We start from the raw sequence: 17,472 nt of genomic DNA on the forward strand, positions 1-17,472 counted from the left end.
CAGGCTTCCTGACGGAGAAAAAAAAAAATCAATGAGTTTAAATGATACAGAATTTTATGTCTTTATGAGTCACTTTTTCACACTAAAACATGGAAGCTTCATAAAATAAGTTAATATTTTGCTTTCAAAGCAACAATATTTGCCTTCATTATAAATAAACAGGATTCATTTGAGACAATGATTTTTCAAGTGAAGGATTAAAATAATCCCATTAAAACCAAAACAAAGGTATTTTATGTTCTTATATCTTTATTAAAGTACTTACTTTGTAAACCTGACTCAATAGTAACTCATATTTTTATTATTACAAATTTGTCTTTAATAATACATAATACACTTAAGGCAGATTTACCTTATAGATGGTCTCAGTTCTAAACACCACCACACTGATTTATACAAATAGCAAAAATCACATAGAAGAACATCTAATGATAGCTTTCTTGGTACTTATCTTTAGATTTCAAAACTGTATAATAAGTCAAGTTTCCATAAATTTCATTTTTGAGATAGGAAACAAACAATTTTGCCTTTATCTGCTTTGATTAGATGTAGTTGTTATTAGTAATATAACCTTTAAATCTGTGGGGAAACCAATACTTTACCTTTATTCCTCAGAGAAGGCTAACAGCAGGCAAAATAAAAAACCGTTATAGAATCATACTGTTAAGTATTACCTTAACTCAAAATTCTCATATAATTGTATCATATCACAGCTAAAAATTACTATTTAATATATCAAGATATATCCAAAAGTGTCCTTTGGTTGCATTAATATCAGGGGGCTTAGGCAGCACTTAAGATTCTTTCTCTGGTCTTCTGGTGATTAGTATAAACTGAAGCTTTTGAAACTATTGGGTGATGCCATTTGGGGGGCCCAATCCCGGAAAACCTCCAGGAGAATAGTGGACCCCAGTGGAAGAATTTGAAGACTAGAAGATTTGCAGTTAAGGTAGATTTATCATTAGCAGAACTTCAGGGAAATAGGAATGTGGTCAGAATCACTTAATATTTATTAGAAATCAGGATTCAGTAAATCATTTCTCTTTCAGAAAAATATCTTTAAAATGTGTATATTTTCAAATGCTCTTTTGTTTAAAAGAACATATAAAATTAAGATACTGGTGAAAATAAACCAGTTTTGAATGTACTTGTTTCTCTTCATTTTTCCACCTTCAAAGGATTTCTTCTCATCAAGCACAAATGTGCTATTCTTTACAGCAAGACAAACTCTTCTGTGCTAAATCTTTTTATTCTTTTCTTTTCATCCTCTGAGAAAAGGTCTTCTTCGTTGGTTGTAGTAGATGTAAAATCATAGTCTCTGGAATGACCATTTACAAAAGTAAATAAGGGATATTTCTCCTTAGAAGAAATTTTCAGCATCTGTAACAGAAAGTACAGAAGAATCCCTTATTGGATGCAATAGCGCACAGCAGGACCACATGATGAAATCTAAAGTTCTAGCCCTGAACTGCTCCTGTTAGCTTCTCCCAGTGACATTTACCCAGTGCTACTGCTTTACTGTTCTGGCTAAAAGACAAAAGTTGACCAGTACTTACTGTACGGTTTATTTCCAGCTAAATACCTACTTCCTCATTAGGATTAGACCATCAAAAATTAAGTATATTATCATTCCTACCCCAAGCCCCCCAAAGTAAAGTCTTCTGGTCACATTGTTTGAAGAGTTACTAGTGAGTTAAGATTTATCTCCTGTAATAGACAGTGAAACAAAACGGTATCACTGATTATGGCAAAATACTGTGAATGACTGTTTAGTACCATAATGCAAAAAAAAAAAAAATTAAACTAAGTCAAAAATATCCACTCTAATCTCAATTCTACAACTTACTTTGATGTGACTTTTGACAAATCACTCTACCTCATCTATTTTTTTTTAGGTATTCATTTTTTATTTTTTTTCTTTTTTTAAAAAACATAAATTTATTTATTTTAATTGGAGGCTAATTACTTTACAATATTGTATTGGTTTTGCCATACATCAACATGAATCCGCCACGGGTGTACACATGTTCCCCATCCTGAACCCCCCTCCCACCTCCCTCCCCATACCTCATTTATAAAAGTGGGCAAAAGATATCCAATCTCCTTACCTCAGAGAAAAGTTAGGATGACAAAAAGCAATGAAAAGTTATTTTTTAAAATAAACAAGTTTTATTTAAAAGACCAAAATAATAAGTTTGGTCTTTTCAAAGACTTCCATTTTAAAAAATATATTTCTGCAATAATCTAGTCAATACAAAAACAGTGTTTGTATATACTGCAATAATCCACACTTTACATATTACCTTCTAAAGTTATGTTATATAATATGGAAGTAAAATAAGTAATACCTGGAATTTTGTGGGAACACCAACAACCTTTATATAACCTCTGTTAATTTGGGATTCACTGACAAGTCAATTAACTCATTCTAAACCATTTAAGTCTTTCTGTTAAACAGTCTACTTAAAAATTAAAACAATTTAAATTTTGAAGTGAATAAAAATTTTTGAGTGAAGAATGTTTTTATAGAAATAAACATTTCTATTGGTAATCAGGGCTTATAAGAAAGATTCTGGAAAATTTATGTGAGTTACAAAGAATGCTGAAAAAATATCAATAGTATTTATACATCATTAATCACAATCAATTAAATATAACTTGTTTAAGGATAATTTTAGGAGCAAAAACTAAATTCTCTCAAATGTTGATATTCAAATGAAGGCTCATCAAATTCTTATATATTACATTTACAGATTCTCTTGAAACAAGGCTAAAATAAATAGGTAGCCCTAGGATATGATACAATGTTAAATTTAAAATATTTCAATCAGACAGTTAATGTGAAATACATTTTCTAACACTGAAAATGAACCATTTAAAAACAATCAAGTACTTAAAAAGCCAGATGTGATGAAAACCTGATCCTATAAATTCATATTGTGATCCTACTTTTTATTCTCAAATTTAATTTATATTCTAAAAAAATGGGAGAGAGAAGGGCAAAAATGTGGAAATGAAAAAGAGACAGAGGGAGCTGGCATCTTTCACCTCCAGCCAATGGTTGGAATACAAGCCAAAATTGTTATCATTTTATATTCATTTAATGTCACTTGTAAAAGTCCAGTATCTAATAGGCAGGTATCATTGCATCATTTTTAATTCAACATAACAGAGCTAACATTATCATCTCTTCATCGTTTCTTTCAAAATCAAGAATTAAGTCATTTAGGTTTATTAGTTGTACATTAACTAAAATTCAAATCTGTGCCCCAAGGCAAAATGTTAGAAAGGAACTCCCAGTCCTTTAATTATAAAATGCACCTACTTTTGCAAACCCACTTGCAATGTAAGGCCTCATTGCTGCTGCTGCTGAGTCGCTTCAGTCGTGTCTGACTCTGTGCGATGCCATAGACAGCAGCCCACCAGGCTCCTCTGTTCCTGGGATTCTCCAGGCAAGAACACTGGAGTGGGTTGCCATTTCCTTCTCCAATGCCTAACAGTAAAAAGTGAAAGTGAAGTCGCTCAGTCATGTCCGACTCTGTGTGACCCCATAGACGGCAGCCCACCAGGCTTCCCATCCCTGGGATTCTCCAGGCAAGAACACTGGAGTGGGTTGCCATTTCCTTCTCCAGTGCATGAAAGTGAAAAGTGAAAGTGAAGTCACTCAGTTGTGCCTGACTCTTAGCAATCCCATGGACTACAGCCTACCAGGCTCCTCCGTCCATGGGATTTTCCAGGCAAGATTACTGGGGTGGGGTGCCATTGCCTTCTCCGGTTTTGTACAATACTGCAGCATGAATTCAGGCTGAAAACCTGAATCAGTACTGGCTTACAATTCAAATTCTCAGGGAAGTTCTTTTTAACTCCCTTGACTCAGTGCCAAGGTTGAGAAGTGGAAGCTTTTCTGTCCTTTTCTGTGGGAAAGTTTATTTCCCTTTTAATTTTATATTTACCTAAGTTGTAGACTTGCAGTGTCCTAGCTTTTTAATTGGGTCCCTTTTTCCTTATCATGGGTTGTTTTCTTTGTTCTTCAGTGACACATAAATTATGGTATAAAACTGATAGCACCCTAAAATTAATCAAATTTTATAAGGCCTCATTGCCTGGAGAATCCCAGGGACGGGGGAGCCTGGTAGGCTTCCGTCTGTGGGGTCGCACAGAGTCGGACACGACTGAAGCGACTTAGCAGCAGCAGCAGCAGCATCCGTATTTATTGATTCAGGCTTTGAGAATTACATTTTCTAACTTTTCTAGGTTTAAACATTTTTAAAGACTAGAAGATGAAAAATAAATGGAAAAAAGTGTGTAAATGAAAATTTGGTTTATTTAGATAAGTTTAAATCTTATACCATAAAAAAAACTTGCACACAATGTTTTTGGTGGCTTTATCCATAATTGCCAAAACTTGGAAACCCAACAAAGATGTCCTTCAATAGATGAGTGGATAAACTGTGGTACACCCAGACAGGAGAAAATTACTATATACACTATATACTGTGTGATTCTCTCTATATATACACAGACACACACACACGCATTTTTACATACACACACACACACAGTTGAGTTGAGCAATGTTAAGTGATAAACTGACAAATATAAACATAATATAATAGGAAGAAGTAAATTTAGGACAAATAAAAATAAAAATGCCAATGGAGATTTAAATTATCTAGCTTATTCTCATTTTATAAATGGGAAAATTGAGACCCAAAGGATTTAAACTGTTTTTCCAAGATGACATAACAGCAAAAAGAGATAAACTGAAAATGAATTACTGAGACACTGCCTTATCAACAAGCCTTTCAAAGTTCTAAGTACCATATCAAAAATTTTTCAGATTTTTTAAAAGAATAATCATTGATTTAAACATCTATCAGAAGGGAAAAGTTTAGTTTTCTTTTTTATACTACAAAATAGGAGGCACTGTCAAAACATTAAGGTCCCTCCATAATGGATAATATAAAATCTACACCAAAAAAATTCCACATTAGGTTACCTATATGACTTGGGGTATTATATCAATTGAGATAATATACAAAATAAAGATAATGAAAGTTATTTAATAACTTAGAGAAATAACTATTATATAATGGTAAAGGAAAAACAGCATATAACACTAGATATAAAATTTAATCTCAGTTTTGTTAAAATAATTTTAAACACGTACTTTAAGAAGTTTGAAGAAAATACAACAAAATATTAACAGTTATCTCTGAATGAAAGACTTAATGGTGATTTTTTTTATACTTTTATCTTCCAAAATTTCTAATATGTATTTCTTATACAGTGAGAAGAAAACCAAGTTTGTTCGTTTGTTTTTAATTTAAGCTAACTGGATTTACTTCCCATAGCTATATTTCTAAAGCAGTTCAGTAGTTTACTCAACAATATCTTTAGAACAGGCAAGTCTTCTGTTCTAGTTTAATAAGACAGCTAAAGATACACTGAAGAGGCTTGATTGTCGAAAAGGCAAATCATAAATGTCTTTTTAAGAGGTCAAATATTTTATATAATTTTTCCTATGTGCTAAATTAGTGGGTTTCAGAATTTACAAAGGAAAAACCTGGAGGACAAAAATCAAGTAATTTCTTCCATCATAAAGCTAGCAGTTGTAAAGTAAGAACAGAAAGAGAACCAGATGACTCCTTCTCCCTAGCCCCAGAACTTTTTCTGCAAGTCTCTGCCACCACACATGTCAAATCAGACCCAGCGCACAGCAGTCTGTACCTATGTGGTCCATGATGACCACGATGGAGGTACATATTATGTAGGGGGTAGGTTCTAAAGTCAGGTCTTAATGTGAAAATCAAATGTAATAAAAAAATTACCTTCAAAAAGTCTTTAAATTATTTAAAGGGTGTTGTGCATAATTCTGTGTATACAACCATGTTTAGTAACATGTATAAGTGTACAATATGGTGTGGTATACAGCAATGCACAATATGAAATAAGAAGTACACATGCACAAATACGTACCATTGAACCGAAGTTAAATGTACATGTGATGATAATTCCATTCTGCTCCCTCACTACTCAATCTTAAATCCCTGTAGTTGAACTTTTAGCCCTTACTGTGTTCAGTCACTCAGTCGTGTCTGACACTTTGCAACCCCATGAACTGCAGCCTGCCAGGCTCCTCTATCCACGGGGATTCCCAAGGCAAGAATACTGGAGTGGGTTGCCATGTCCTCCTCCAGGGAATCTTCCCAATCCAGGGATCAAACCCAGGTCTCCTGCACTGCAGGCAGATTCTTTACCATCTGAGCCACCAGGAACTAACCATCTACATACAAGAAAATAAAGACTTATATTAGAAAAATCAAATAAATACATGTACTCTAATATACCCGGCTGAGTGATGAATATAAAAGTTGAGGGATTAAGTGACAGTCTAAAATACTAAACCACAGGGACCTCAGCAATCTTCACTTCCTGCTCTGGGAGCACAGAGAGGCAACATACATTCTACAGAGAGATGGTAGATTTTTTTCTCTGAAAAAAAAATAAAACAACCCTAGAGAAAAGATTACCACTTAATAACACTTGGGGGTCACCTAGTAAAAAGTAAGGCTCATCACCTGATCACCTTAGTATGAAGGTCACCAGCTAAAAAGCCATACTCAAACACAGGGAACATCTACTCAGCTCTTTAGTGTCCCACTTTCAAGTATAAACAGACACAGAAGATCACCAGTCATTTGGAGGAAAGCATCAAATGGAAAATTGGAAGATTAAAACAAAAAATAGAAAACCAACCAAACAAAAAGGATCCAACAGGAAGGGAACATAAAAAGCAAAGGAAATGGAGGAAAATTTCAAAATTACTATAATTAATTTCCTTGGGGGAGAAGAGAAGATAATACACCCATTAAAAAATGAAAGAATCCCATGAAGAATGAGTAATAGAAAAACATAAATAACTCCCAGAAATGTAAATATCATGATTGAAATTTAAAAACAAAAGCATTAAAAGATGGAGAAAATCTCCTAATACAAAAAGATAAAGACAAGGAAAATAAAAGGAAAAAAAATACAGGAAAATCAGAGGACAATTCAGAGGATCCAACAACCATATCATAAAAATTCCAGAAAGAAAGAATGAAGAAAACAAAAGATAGGAAATAATGCTATATCTACTTAAAAATTTTTTCTTCTCAGACTGGAAGGAAACAAGACTCAAGGAAAAGGAATAAACCAGGACACATAATGAAGTTTTAGAATACTAGGGATAATTAGTAATAGCTAACACATTATATAGTACCTACAGAGTACTAATCTAGTAATCATTTAATTTTCATAATGATGCTACTGAGAGAGGTAGCTATTGTTATTTTCATTCCATGAGAACACTGATGCACAGAGAGGTTAACCAGTGAGGCCAGAGGTATACAGTCATGAGATGGTGGAGTCAGGATTCAAATCTGAAAACTTTCAGAAAGAAAAAAATGTTTACATTCAGAGGAAAATAATCCACAGTGACATTAAGCTTCTCAACAGCAACATTAGACGCTAGACGGGAGCAGAGCAATGTTTCTAACGTTTGGTGGGACAGGAGGCAGGGGATTATTCCATTCTAGAATTCTATATAATATCAATAAATGAAAAGATAAAGATGGTCAGATGTGTAAGAATTCAAAAACTTTATCATCTACTCATACTTTTCTTTGAAAGTATGCTTTCATACTAGAAACTGTGCTTCAGCAAAATGAAAGTGAAAGTCACCCATTCGTGTCTGACTCTTTGTGACCCCATGGACTGTATAGTCCATGGAATTCTCCAGGCCAGAATTCTGGACTGGGTAGCCTTTCCCTTCTCCAGGGGATCTTCCCAACCCAGGGATTGAACCCAGGTCTCCCACATTGCAGGCGGATTCTTTAACAGCTGAGCCACAAGGGAAGCCCAAGAATACTGGAGTGGGTAGCCTATTCCTTCTCTAGCGGATCTTCCCAACCCAGGAATCAAACCGAGGTCTCCTGCATTGCAGGCGGATTCTTTACCAACTGAGCTATGAGGGAAGCCCATGCTTCAGCAAAACAAGGGATTAAACTAAATAAAGATTCAGAAGATAGGGGATCCAACGCAGAAAGGCAGCATCAGGGAGTTCCAAACAGACAATTCTGCATCAAGTCTAGAGAAGAAAGAAGACTGCAGCCAAGAGAAAACTGAGAGAGAAAAGTCTCCAGAAAAAAGAAGGAAAGAAGAAAATGATGTATTTTCTTACATTTATATTCATGAAAAATTTGCTGCTAGGTACTTGACAGATATGAGTAAAAAATTAAAAGAAATATCAGTCAGTATGGGATTCCCAGGTGGCTCAGTGGTAAAAAAATTCATCTACAATGCCAGAGACATGGGTTCAATCCTGGACCAGGAATATCCCCTGGAGAAGGAAATGACAACCCACTTCAGAATTCTTGCCTGGGAAATTCCATGGACAGGGGAGCCTGGTGGGCTACAGCCCATGGGGTCACAAAGAGTCGGTCATGACTTAGTGACTAAAGAACCACAAACAACAACTCAGTATGTGCAAAGGAAATAAAAAGGGGAGAGGTAGTATTTACTCCAAGAAAATAAAATTTAGAGAAAAAAGAAACGTAATCATAGTATACCATGTGATTAGTGAACAACATTATGTTGTTGCTGATATTGTTTGGTCGGTGGCTCAGTCAGTAAAGAATCTGCCTGCAAAGCAGGAGACCTGGGTTCAATCCCTAGGTCAGGAAGATCCCCTGGAGAAGGAAATAGCCTACTCCAGTATTTTTGCCTGGAGAATTCCATGGACAGAGGAGCCCGGTGGCTACAGTCAATGGGGTCAGAAAGAGTCAGATACGATTGAGTGATGAACACTTACATTTTCACAGTAGTCAGATAAGAGAATGTAGGAACTGCACAATTATTCAAGAGTATGGGGCATCATGTCGGTAACTTACTCTCAAACAGCTCAGAAAAAAATTATTTGTATTATATTTACAACTTTTCTATAAGGATGCAATTATTCCAATTTTTAATAAAGACGAAATAAAATGCATTAAACAAGAACTGAGTGAATTTATCACCAGCAAATAGCACAAAAGAAACAGTAAAGGAATTGTTCAGAAAGAAGTTAAAATGATCCCAGAGGGAAGTAAAGTAATACAGGAAAGATTGAAGGGCATCACAAAGGATAACACTGACTATTTAAAAAATAACACCTTGTGGAATTTAAAATATGTATAGGGTTAAATTATATAACAATAAAACACAAAAACAGGCTTCAAGGAAATAAATATTACTAGACACTTCCCTGTAGCTCAAATGGTAAAGAATCTGCTTGCAATGCAGGAGACCAGGGTTCGATCCCTGGGTCAAGAAGATCCTCTGGAGAAGGGAATGGAAATCCACTCTAGTATTCTTGCCTGGAGAATTCCATGGACAGAGGAGCCTCGTGGGCTACCGTTCATGGAGTCGCAAAGAGTCGGACACGACTGAGCAACTAACACACACACACACATTTCTTCACAGGCCACCACCACCAGAGTACTACACAGAGAGGAGACTGAAACACTACCCTGTCTTCCTGTAAAAAGGCCTATTTACTTAACTAGAGTTTCATCCCAAGGGACTGGCTTTAGTAACCCTCAAATATACAGGCAAAGGAGGCACTCCCAGGGCAATTAGGCAGGGAGACACCATCCCTGAGCACTCCTGTAGCCTCACTACAGTTCAGCAAGACTCCCCAGGATGGAGCTTAGACACTGTCAAGAGCCCCACTTTTTGTAACTGTCATCCAGGGGACACCATCAAACCTCCTGGTCTGGAGTCCAGCAGTTACTGACTATGGCCCTACAAAACTGCATCAGTTCAGTCGCTCAGTTATGATGGACTCTTTGCAACCCCATGGACTGCAGCACACAAGGCTTCCCTGTCCATCACCAACTCCCGGAGCTTGCTCAAATACATGTCCATCAAGTCAGTGATGCCATCCAACCATCTCATTCTCTGTCGTCCCCTTCTCCTCCTGCCTTTAATCTTTCCCAGCATCAGGGTCTTTTCAAATGAGTCAGTTCTTCACATCAAGTGGTGAAAGTATTGGAGCTTCAGCTTCAGCATCAGTCCTTCCAATGAATATTCAGGACTGATTTCCTTTAGGATTGACTGGTTGGATCTCCTTGCAGTCCAAGGGACTCTCAAGAGTCTTCTCCAAAGCCACAGTTCAAAAGCATCAATTCTTCGGCGCTCACTATCTTTATAGTCTGACTCTCACATCCATGCATGATCACTGGAAAAACCATAGCTTTGACCTTTGTTGGCAACATGATGTCTCTGCTTTTTAATATGCTGTCTAGGTTGGCCATAACTTTTCTTCCAAGGAGCAAGTGTCTTTTAATTTCATGGCTGCAGTCACCATCTGCAGTGATTTTGGAGCCTAAAAGAATAAAGTCTGTCACTGTTTCCATTGTTTCCCCATCTATTTGCCATGAAGTGATGGGACCAGATGCCATGATCTTAGTTTTCTGAATGTTAAGTTTTAAGCCAACTTTTTCACTTTCCTCTTTCACTTTCATCCAGAGGCTCTTTACTTCTTTGCTTTCTGCCATAAAGGTCGTTGTCATCTGTGCATCTGAGATTACTGACATTGATTCCCTGAATCTTGATTCCAGCTTGTGCTTCATCTGGGCTGGCATTTCTCATGATGTACTCTGCATATAAATTAAATAAGCAGGGTGACAGTATACAGGCTTGACGTACTCCTTTCCCAATTTGGAACCAGTCTGTTGTTCCATGTCCAGTTCTAACTGTTGCTTCTTAACCAGCATACAGATTTCTCAGGAGGCAGATCAGGTGGTCTAGCATTTCCATCTCTTTAAAAATTTTTTCACAGTTTGTTGTGATCCACACAGTCAAAGGCTTTGGCATAATCAATAAAGCAGAAGTAGATGTTTTTCTGAAAGTCTCTTGCTTTTTCAATGATCCAATGGATGTTGGCAATTTGATTTCTGGCTCCTCTGCCTTTTCTAAATTCAGCTTGAACATCTGGAAGTTCATGGTTCATGTATTGTTGAAGCCTGGCTTGGAGGATTTTGAGCATTACTTTGCTAGCATGTAAGATGAGTGCAATTGTGCAGTAGTTTGAACATTCTTTGGCATTGCCTTTCTTTGGGATTGGAAAGAAAACTGACCTTTTCCAGTTCTGGAGACATTGCTGAGTTTTCCAAATTTGCTGCCATACTGAGTGCAGCACTTTCACAGCATCATCTTTCAGGATTTGAAATAGATCAACTGGAATTCCATCACCTCCACTAGCTTTGTTCATAGTGATGCTTTCTAAGGCCCACTTGAATTCATATTCCAGGATGTCTGACTCTAGGTGAGTGATCACATCATCATGGTTATCTGGGTCATGAGGATCTTTTTTGGATAATCCTTCTGTGTATTCTTGCCACCTCTTCTTAATATCTTCTGCTTCTGTTAGTCCATACCATTTCTGTCCTTCATTGAGCCCATCTTTGCATGAAGTGCTTCCCTGGTACCTCTAATTTTCTTGAAGAGATCTCTATTTGTTCCTATTCTAGTGTTTCCTCCATTTCTTTGCATTGATCACTGAGGAAGGCTTTCTTGTCTCTCCTTGCTATTCACTGGAACTCTACATTCAAAGAGGCATTCATCCTTTTCTCCTTTGCCTTTAGCTTCTCTTCTTTTCTCAGTTATTTGCAAGGCCTCCTCAGACAACCATTTTGCTTTTTTGCATTTCTTTTTCTTGGGGATGGTCTTGATCACTGCCTCCTATACAATGTCATGAACCTCCATCCATAGTTCTTTAGGCACTCTATCAGACTAAACCCTTGAATCTATGTGTCACTTCCACTATATAATTGTAACGGACTTGATTTAGGTCATACCTGAATGGTCTAGTGGTCTTCCCCACTTTCTTCAATTTAAGTCTGAATTTGGCAATAAGGAGTTCATGATCTGAGCCACAGTCAGTTCCTGGTCTTGTTTTTGCTGACTGTATAGAGATTCCCCATCTTTGGCTGTAAAGAATATAATCAATCTGATTTCGGTATCAACCACCTGGTGATGTCCATGTGTAGAGTCTTTCTCGTGTTGTTGGAAGAGGGTGTTTCTATGACCACTGCGTTCTTTTGGCAAAACTCTGTTAGCCTTTGACCTGCTTCACTTTGTACCTCAAGGCCAAATTTGCCTGTTACTCCAGGTATCTCTTGATTTCCTCCTTTTGCATTCCAGTCCCCTATAATGAAAAGGACATCTTTTGGGGGTGTTAGTTCTAGAAGGTCTTGTAGGTCTTCACAGATCCATTCAACTTCAGCTTCTTCAGCATTACTGGTCAGGGCATAGACTTGGATTACTGTGATATTGAATGATTTGCCTTGGAAATGAACAGATATTCTGTTGTTTTTGAGACTGCATCCAAGAACTGCATTTTGGACTATTTTGTTGACAATGATGGCTCCTCCATTTCTTCTAAGCGATTATTGCCCATAGTAGTAGATATAACAGTCATCTGAGTTAAATTCACCCATTTCAGTCCATTTTAGTTCACTGATTCCTAAAATATCAATGTTCACTCCTGCCATCTCCTGTTTGACCACTTCCAGTTTGCTTTGATTCATGGACCTAACATTCTAGGTTCCTATGCAATATTGCTCTTTATAGTACTGGACTTCCATCACCAGTCACAACTATAACTGGGTGTTTTTGCTTTGGCTCCATCTCCTCATTCTTTCTGGAGTTGTTTCTCCACTGATCTCCAGTGGCATATGGGGCACCTACTGACCTGGGGAGTTCATCTTTCAGTGTCTTATCTTTTTGCCTTTTCAAACTGTTCATGGGGTTCTCAAGGCAAGAATACTGAAGTGGTTTGCCATTCCCTTTTCCAGTGGACCTCGTTTTGTCAGAACTCTCCACCATGATCCGTCTGTCTTGGGTGGCCCTACACGGCATGGCTTAGTTTCACTGAGTTAGACAAGGCTGTGGTCCATGTGATCAATGTGGGGTTAGTTTTCTTTGATTGTGGTTTTCATTCTGTCTGCCCTCTGATGGATAAGGATAAGAGGCTTATGGAAGCTTCCTGATGGGAGAGATTGATCCAGGAGAAAGAAGCAGTGTCCCCACAAGAGACTGACCCAGACTTGCCTGTGAGTGTCCAGGAGTCTCTAGCGGAGGCATGGGTCGGTGGTGGACTGCTGAAGGGTGGGGGGCACTGAGTGCAGCACTGCATGCATGGGACATCTTGAAGGAGGTTGCCATTATCTTCATTACCTCCACTATAGTTTGGCCCCTGGTGGCTCAGAGGGTAAAGCATCTGCCTGCAATGCAGGAGACTTGGTTTGATCCCTGGGTCAGGAAGATCCCCTGGAGAAGGAAATGGCAACCCACTCCAGTACTCTTGCCTGGAAAATCCCATGGACAGAGAAGCCTGGTAGACTACAGTCCATGGGATTGCAAAGAGTTGGACACGACTGAGTGACTTCACTTTTCACTTTCTCACTTTATAGTTTGGCCTCAGCTCAAACAATAGGGAGGGAACACACCCCTGCCCATCAACAGAAAACTGGATTAAAGATTTACTAAGCATGGCCCCACATATCAGAACAAGATCCAGACCCAAAACTGCATTTAGCTGCATATTTTAAAAGCTGCTGACTGAGGGTTTAGCACCCCATCAGCCTGAAATTAGGTGTTAAATGAGGTTCCTCCCCTTGAAACACTGACAGGTCTCAGTAGGCTCTCAACAACACAGGTATATCAAGAATAAACCAGGAGATACTCCAAAAAGAGCCAGGATGGGTGAGCACCCTGAGTCCTGCCCTGGTGCACAGCAGTCAAGGCACAAGATGGCTAGGCAAACCCCCCAGCCCCACCATGCCCATGCAGCAGTTGACCCACAAAAGGGCGAGGCAAGTGCCTTGAACTCCACCCACCCCTCACAAATACAAAACTTTAACTAATCCTTACCTACACCATGCAGACATTGAGCCACAACTGGGGTAGGTAAGCAATTTAAGTTCTGTCCTCCCTGCACAATGGCCAAGTCACAATCAGACCAGGCAAGGGCCCTGAGCCCAACCCTCCCCACACAGCAGCCTCAGTCCTTTCACAGCTGGTAGGCACACAGCCCACACAAAGGACTCCCATAGAGTACCTGACACTGGTGACCAGGGGAGAGTGCATTTCTGAGCCACATGGTACAGCTCCTATATAAGATCACTCCTTAAGACAGAGGCAGCCATTGTAGCTCATACATACAAACAGGCAAAAGGAGGAGACACAGGAATATGTTCCAAACCAAAGAACAAAGCAAATCCCTCCCCCAAAACCTTAATTAAACAGAGATAAGCAACCTATCTGATAAAGAGTTCAAAACAATGATCATGAAGATCCTATGATCTCAGGAGAAAAATGGATGAGCAAAATGAGAATTTCAAAAAAAGACAGAAAATATAAGAAAGTACCAAACAGAAGTTGGAACAACTGAAAAATACACTAGAGGGGTTCAAGAGCAGAATGGCTTTAAAATAGAAACACGAATCCAGAAGACAAAGCAATGGAAAACATCCAGACAGAGCGGCAATATGAAAAAATAAAAGAAGACAGGACAATATCAAGCAGAATACTGTTTCGATTATAGTGATCTCAGAAGGAGAAGACAGAGAGAAAGGATGAAAAAGCTATTTGAATAATGTCTGAAAATTTCCATAATTGGGGAAAGGACACAGATACCCAGTCTAAGAAGCCCAGAGAATTCCAAATAAGATGGACCCAAAGGAAAACATACCAGCCACATTATAATGGTAAAAGTTAAGGATAAAAAGAGAATCTTAAAAGCAGAAAGAGAACAGCAACTTATTTTGTACCAGGGAAAGCCGATAATGCTATGAGCAGATTTTCAGCAGAAACTTCACAGGCCAAGAAAGGAGTGGTACGACATATTCAAAGTGCATAGAGGAAAAAACTGCCAACCAAGAATTCTCTACCCAGCAAACTTAGCGTTCAAAATTGAAGGCCAGATTAAGAGTTTTACAAATAAATAAAGCTAAAAAGTTTATCACCACTAAAATGCTACCAAAAATGCTAAAGGGACTGCTCTAGGTTAAAAAGAAAAGCACTAATTAATAAGAAAGCATATAAATGTAAAAATCTCAGTGGAAAAGGTAAATAAATGATAAAGGTAGTAAATCAGTCATTTATAAAGTACAAACGGTAAAAGACAAAAGCAGTACAAAAACTTTGAAAATGTAATAATTAGTCAAGGGATACATAAAATAAAAAGATGTAAAATATGTCAGCAAAAATATCAAACACGGAGTCAAAATGAATGTGTTCAAAATTAAGTTACTATCAACTTAAAAGAGATTTCTATGTACAGAGAATGTTATATGTGAATCTCACAGTAAGCACAAAGGAAAAAAAGTAAATATACAAAAGAAAGTGAGAAAGGAATGCAAATACATATGCCACCTACAAGACACTCACTTCAAACCTAAAGACACTGATTGAAGTGAAGAGATGGAAAAAGATATACCATGAAAACGGAAACAAAAAAGCTAGGCTAAGGCAATAGCACTCCACTCCAGTACTCTTGCCTGGAAAATCCCATGGACGGAGGAGGCTGGTAGGCTGTAGTCCATGGGGTCGCTAAGAGTCGGACTCGACTGAGCGACTTCACTTTCACTTTTCACTTTCATGCACTGGAGAAGGAAATGGCAACCCACTCCAGTGTTCTTGCCTGGAGAATCCCAGGGACAGGGGAGCATGGTGGGCTGCCGTCTCTGGGGTCGCACAGAGTCGGACACGACTGACGTGACTTAGCAGCAGCAGCAGCAGCAGCAGCAGCAATACTTAGACAAATTAAACTTTAAAACAAAAACTATTAACAAAACGCAAAGAAGGGTATTATAACAATAAAAGGTTCAATCCTATAAGAGGATACAACATTTTGTAAACATTTAAGCACCACCATGGTGTGTGCACACTCAGTCGCACAGTCGTGTGACACTTTGTGACCCCATGGACAGTAGCCCACCAGGCTTCTCTGTCCATGGGATTATCCAGGCAAGAATATGGGAGTGGGTTGCCATTTCCCCCTCCAGGGATCTTCCCAAACCAGGGATTGAACCCATTTCTGAGTCTCCTGCATTGGCAGGTGGATTCCTTACCAATGAGCCACCTGGGAAGCCCATGCATCGAACATAGGAGCACCAAAATATATAAGCAAATATTAACGTAAATAAAGGAAGAAATACACAGCAATACAACAATAGTAGGGGACTTTTATTCTCCACTTATATCAAAGGACGGATCATCCAGACAGAAAAATCAATAAAGAAACATCAGCCTTAAATGGCACATTAGACCAGATGGACTCAATATAAATATATACAGGACATTCCAGTCAGAAACAGCAGAACACTCATTCTTTTCAAACGCACATGGACCATTCTATAAGATAGATCACACGTTAGGTCAGAAAACAAGTCTCAATAAATTTAAGAAGATTAAAATCATACCAAACATCATTTTCAACCACAACCAACAATAGTATAAAACAAGAAATCAATTACAAGAAGAAAACTGAATACACTATATACCTGAAACTAACATAATATTGTAAGTCAACATATATCTTCTCAAATTAGGGTTTACATTTTGTTCAGATAAATATCCAGAAGTGGTATTGCTGGATTGTATTGTGGTTCTATTTTTAGTTTTTTGAGGACTCTTCATGCTATTTCTCATAGCAGCTGTCCTACTTTATATTACCATCACCAGTGCATGACAGTTTCCTTTTCTCCACATCTTCACCAACCCTTGTTATTGTCTTTGTAATTTTAACCATCTAGTGTGTGTGTGTATAAGATGGTAAATTATTGTGATTTTGCATTTCCCTGATAATTTGTGATGTTAAGCATCTTTTCATATGCTTGTTAGCCATCCGTATGTCTTCTTTAGAAAAACGTTTATTCAGGTCTCCTGTCCATTTTTAAATAGAGTTTTTTGTTTTGTTTTGTTTGCTGTTTAGTTGTATGAGTTCTTTAAATATTTAGATATCAACCACTTATCAGATATATCATTTGCAAATATTTTCTCCCATTCCATAGGTTGCCTTTTCATTTTGCTGATGATTTTGCTGTGCATTAACTTTTTAGTTTAATGTAGTCTCATTTGTTTATTTTTGTTTCTGTTGCCCTTGCCTGAGGAGATATATTTTAAAAAAACATTGCTAAGACTAACAGCAAGTGCTTGCTGTCTATGTTTTATTTGAGGAGTTCATCAGGGATACTGATACGCACCCCTTTCTCTTTTTGTAGTGTCTTTGTCTGGATTTGGTATTAGGTTAATGCTAGCCAATGTTCCTTTCTCTTCAATTTTTTGGAATAATTTGAGAGGGACAGGAATTAATGCTTCTCTAAATGTTTGGTAGAATTCATCTGTTAAGCCAGCTGGAACTAGATTTTGCTGGGAGTGCTT

At 37.8% G+C, this 17,472-nt stretch overlaps 1 protein-coding gene across 4 annotated transcripts in view; it reads right to left on the reverse strand.

The window, feature by feature from the left end:
- Positions 1 to 231: 231 nt before the first annotated feature.
- The window catches only part of ATG4C (autophagy related 4C cysteine peptidase), a 95,995-nt gene continuing 78,754 nt past the window's right edge, over positions 232 to 17,472 (reverse strand). For all 4 annotated transcript variants that reach the window (XM_061411746.1, XM_061411745.1, XM_061411747.1 and 1 more), the window contains one exon: positions 232 to 1,380. In XM_061411746.1, the coding sequence (XP_061267730.1) occupies positions 1,213 to 1,380 (168 nt within the window). In that variant the 3' untranslated portion in view covers positions 232 to 1,212. The remainder of the gene's footprint in view (positions 1,381 to 17,472) is intronic.

This window comes from Bos javanicus, chromosome 3, assembly GCF_032452875.1.
Source record: "Bos javanicus breed banteng chromosome 3, ARS-OSU_banteng_1.0, whole genome shotgun sequence".
NCBI lineage: Eukaryota > Metazoa > Chordata > Mammalia > Artiodactyla > Bovidae > Bos > Bos javanicus.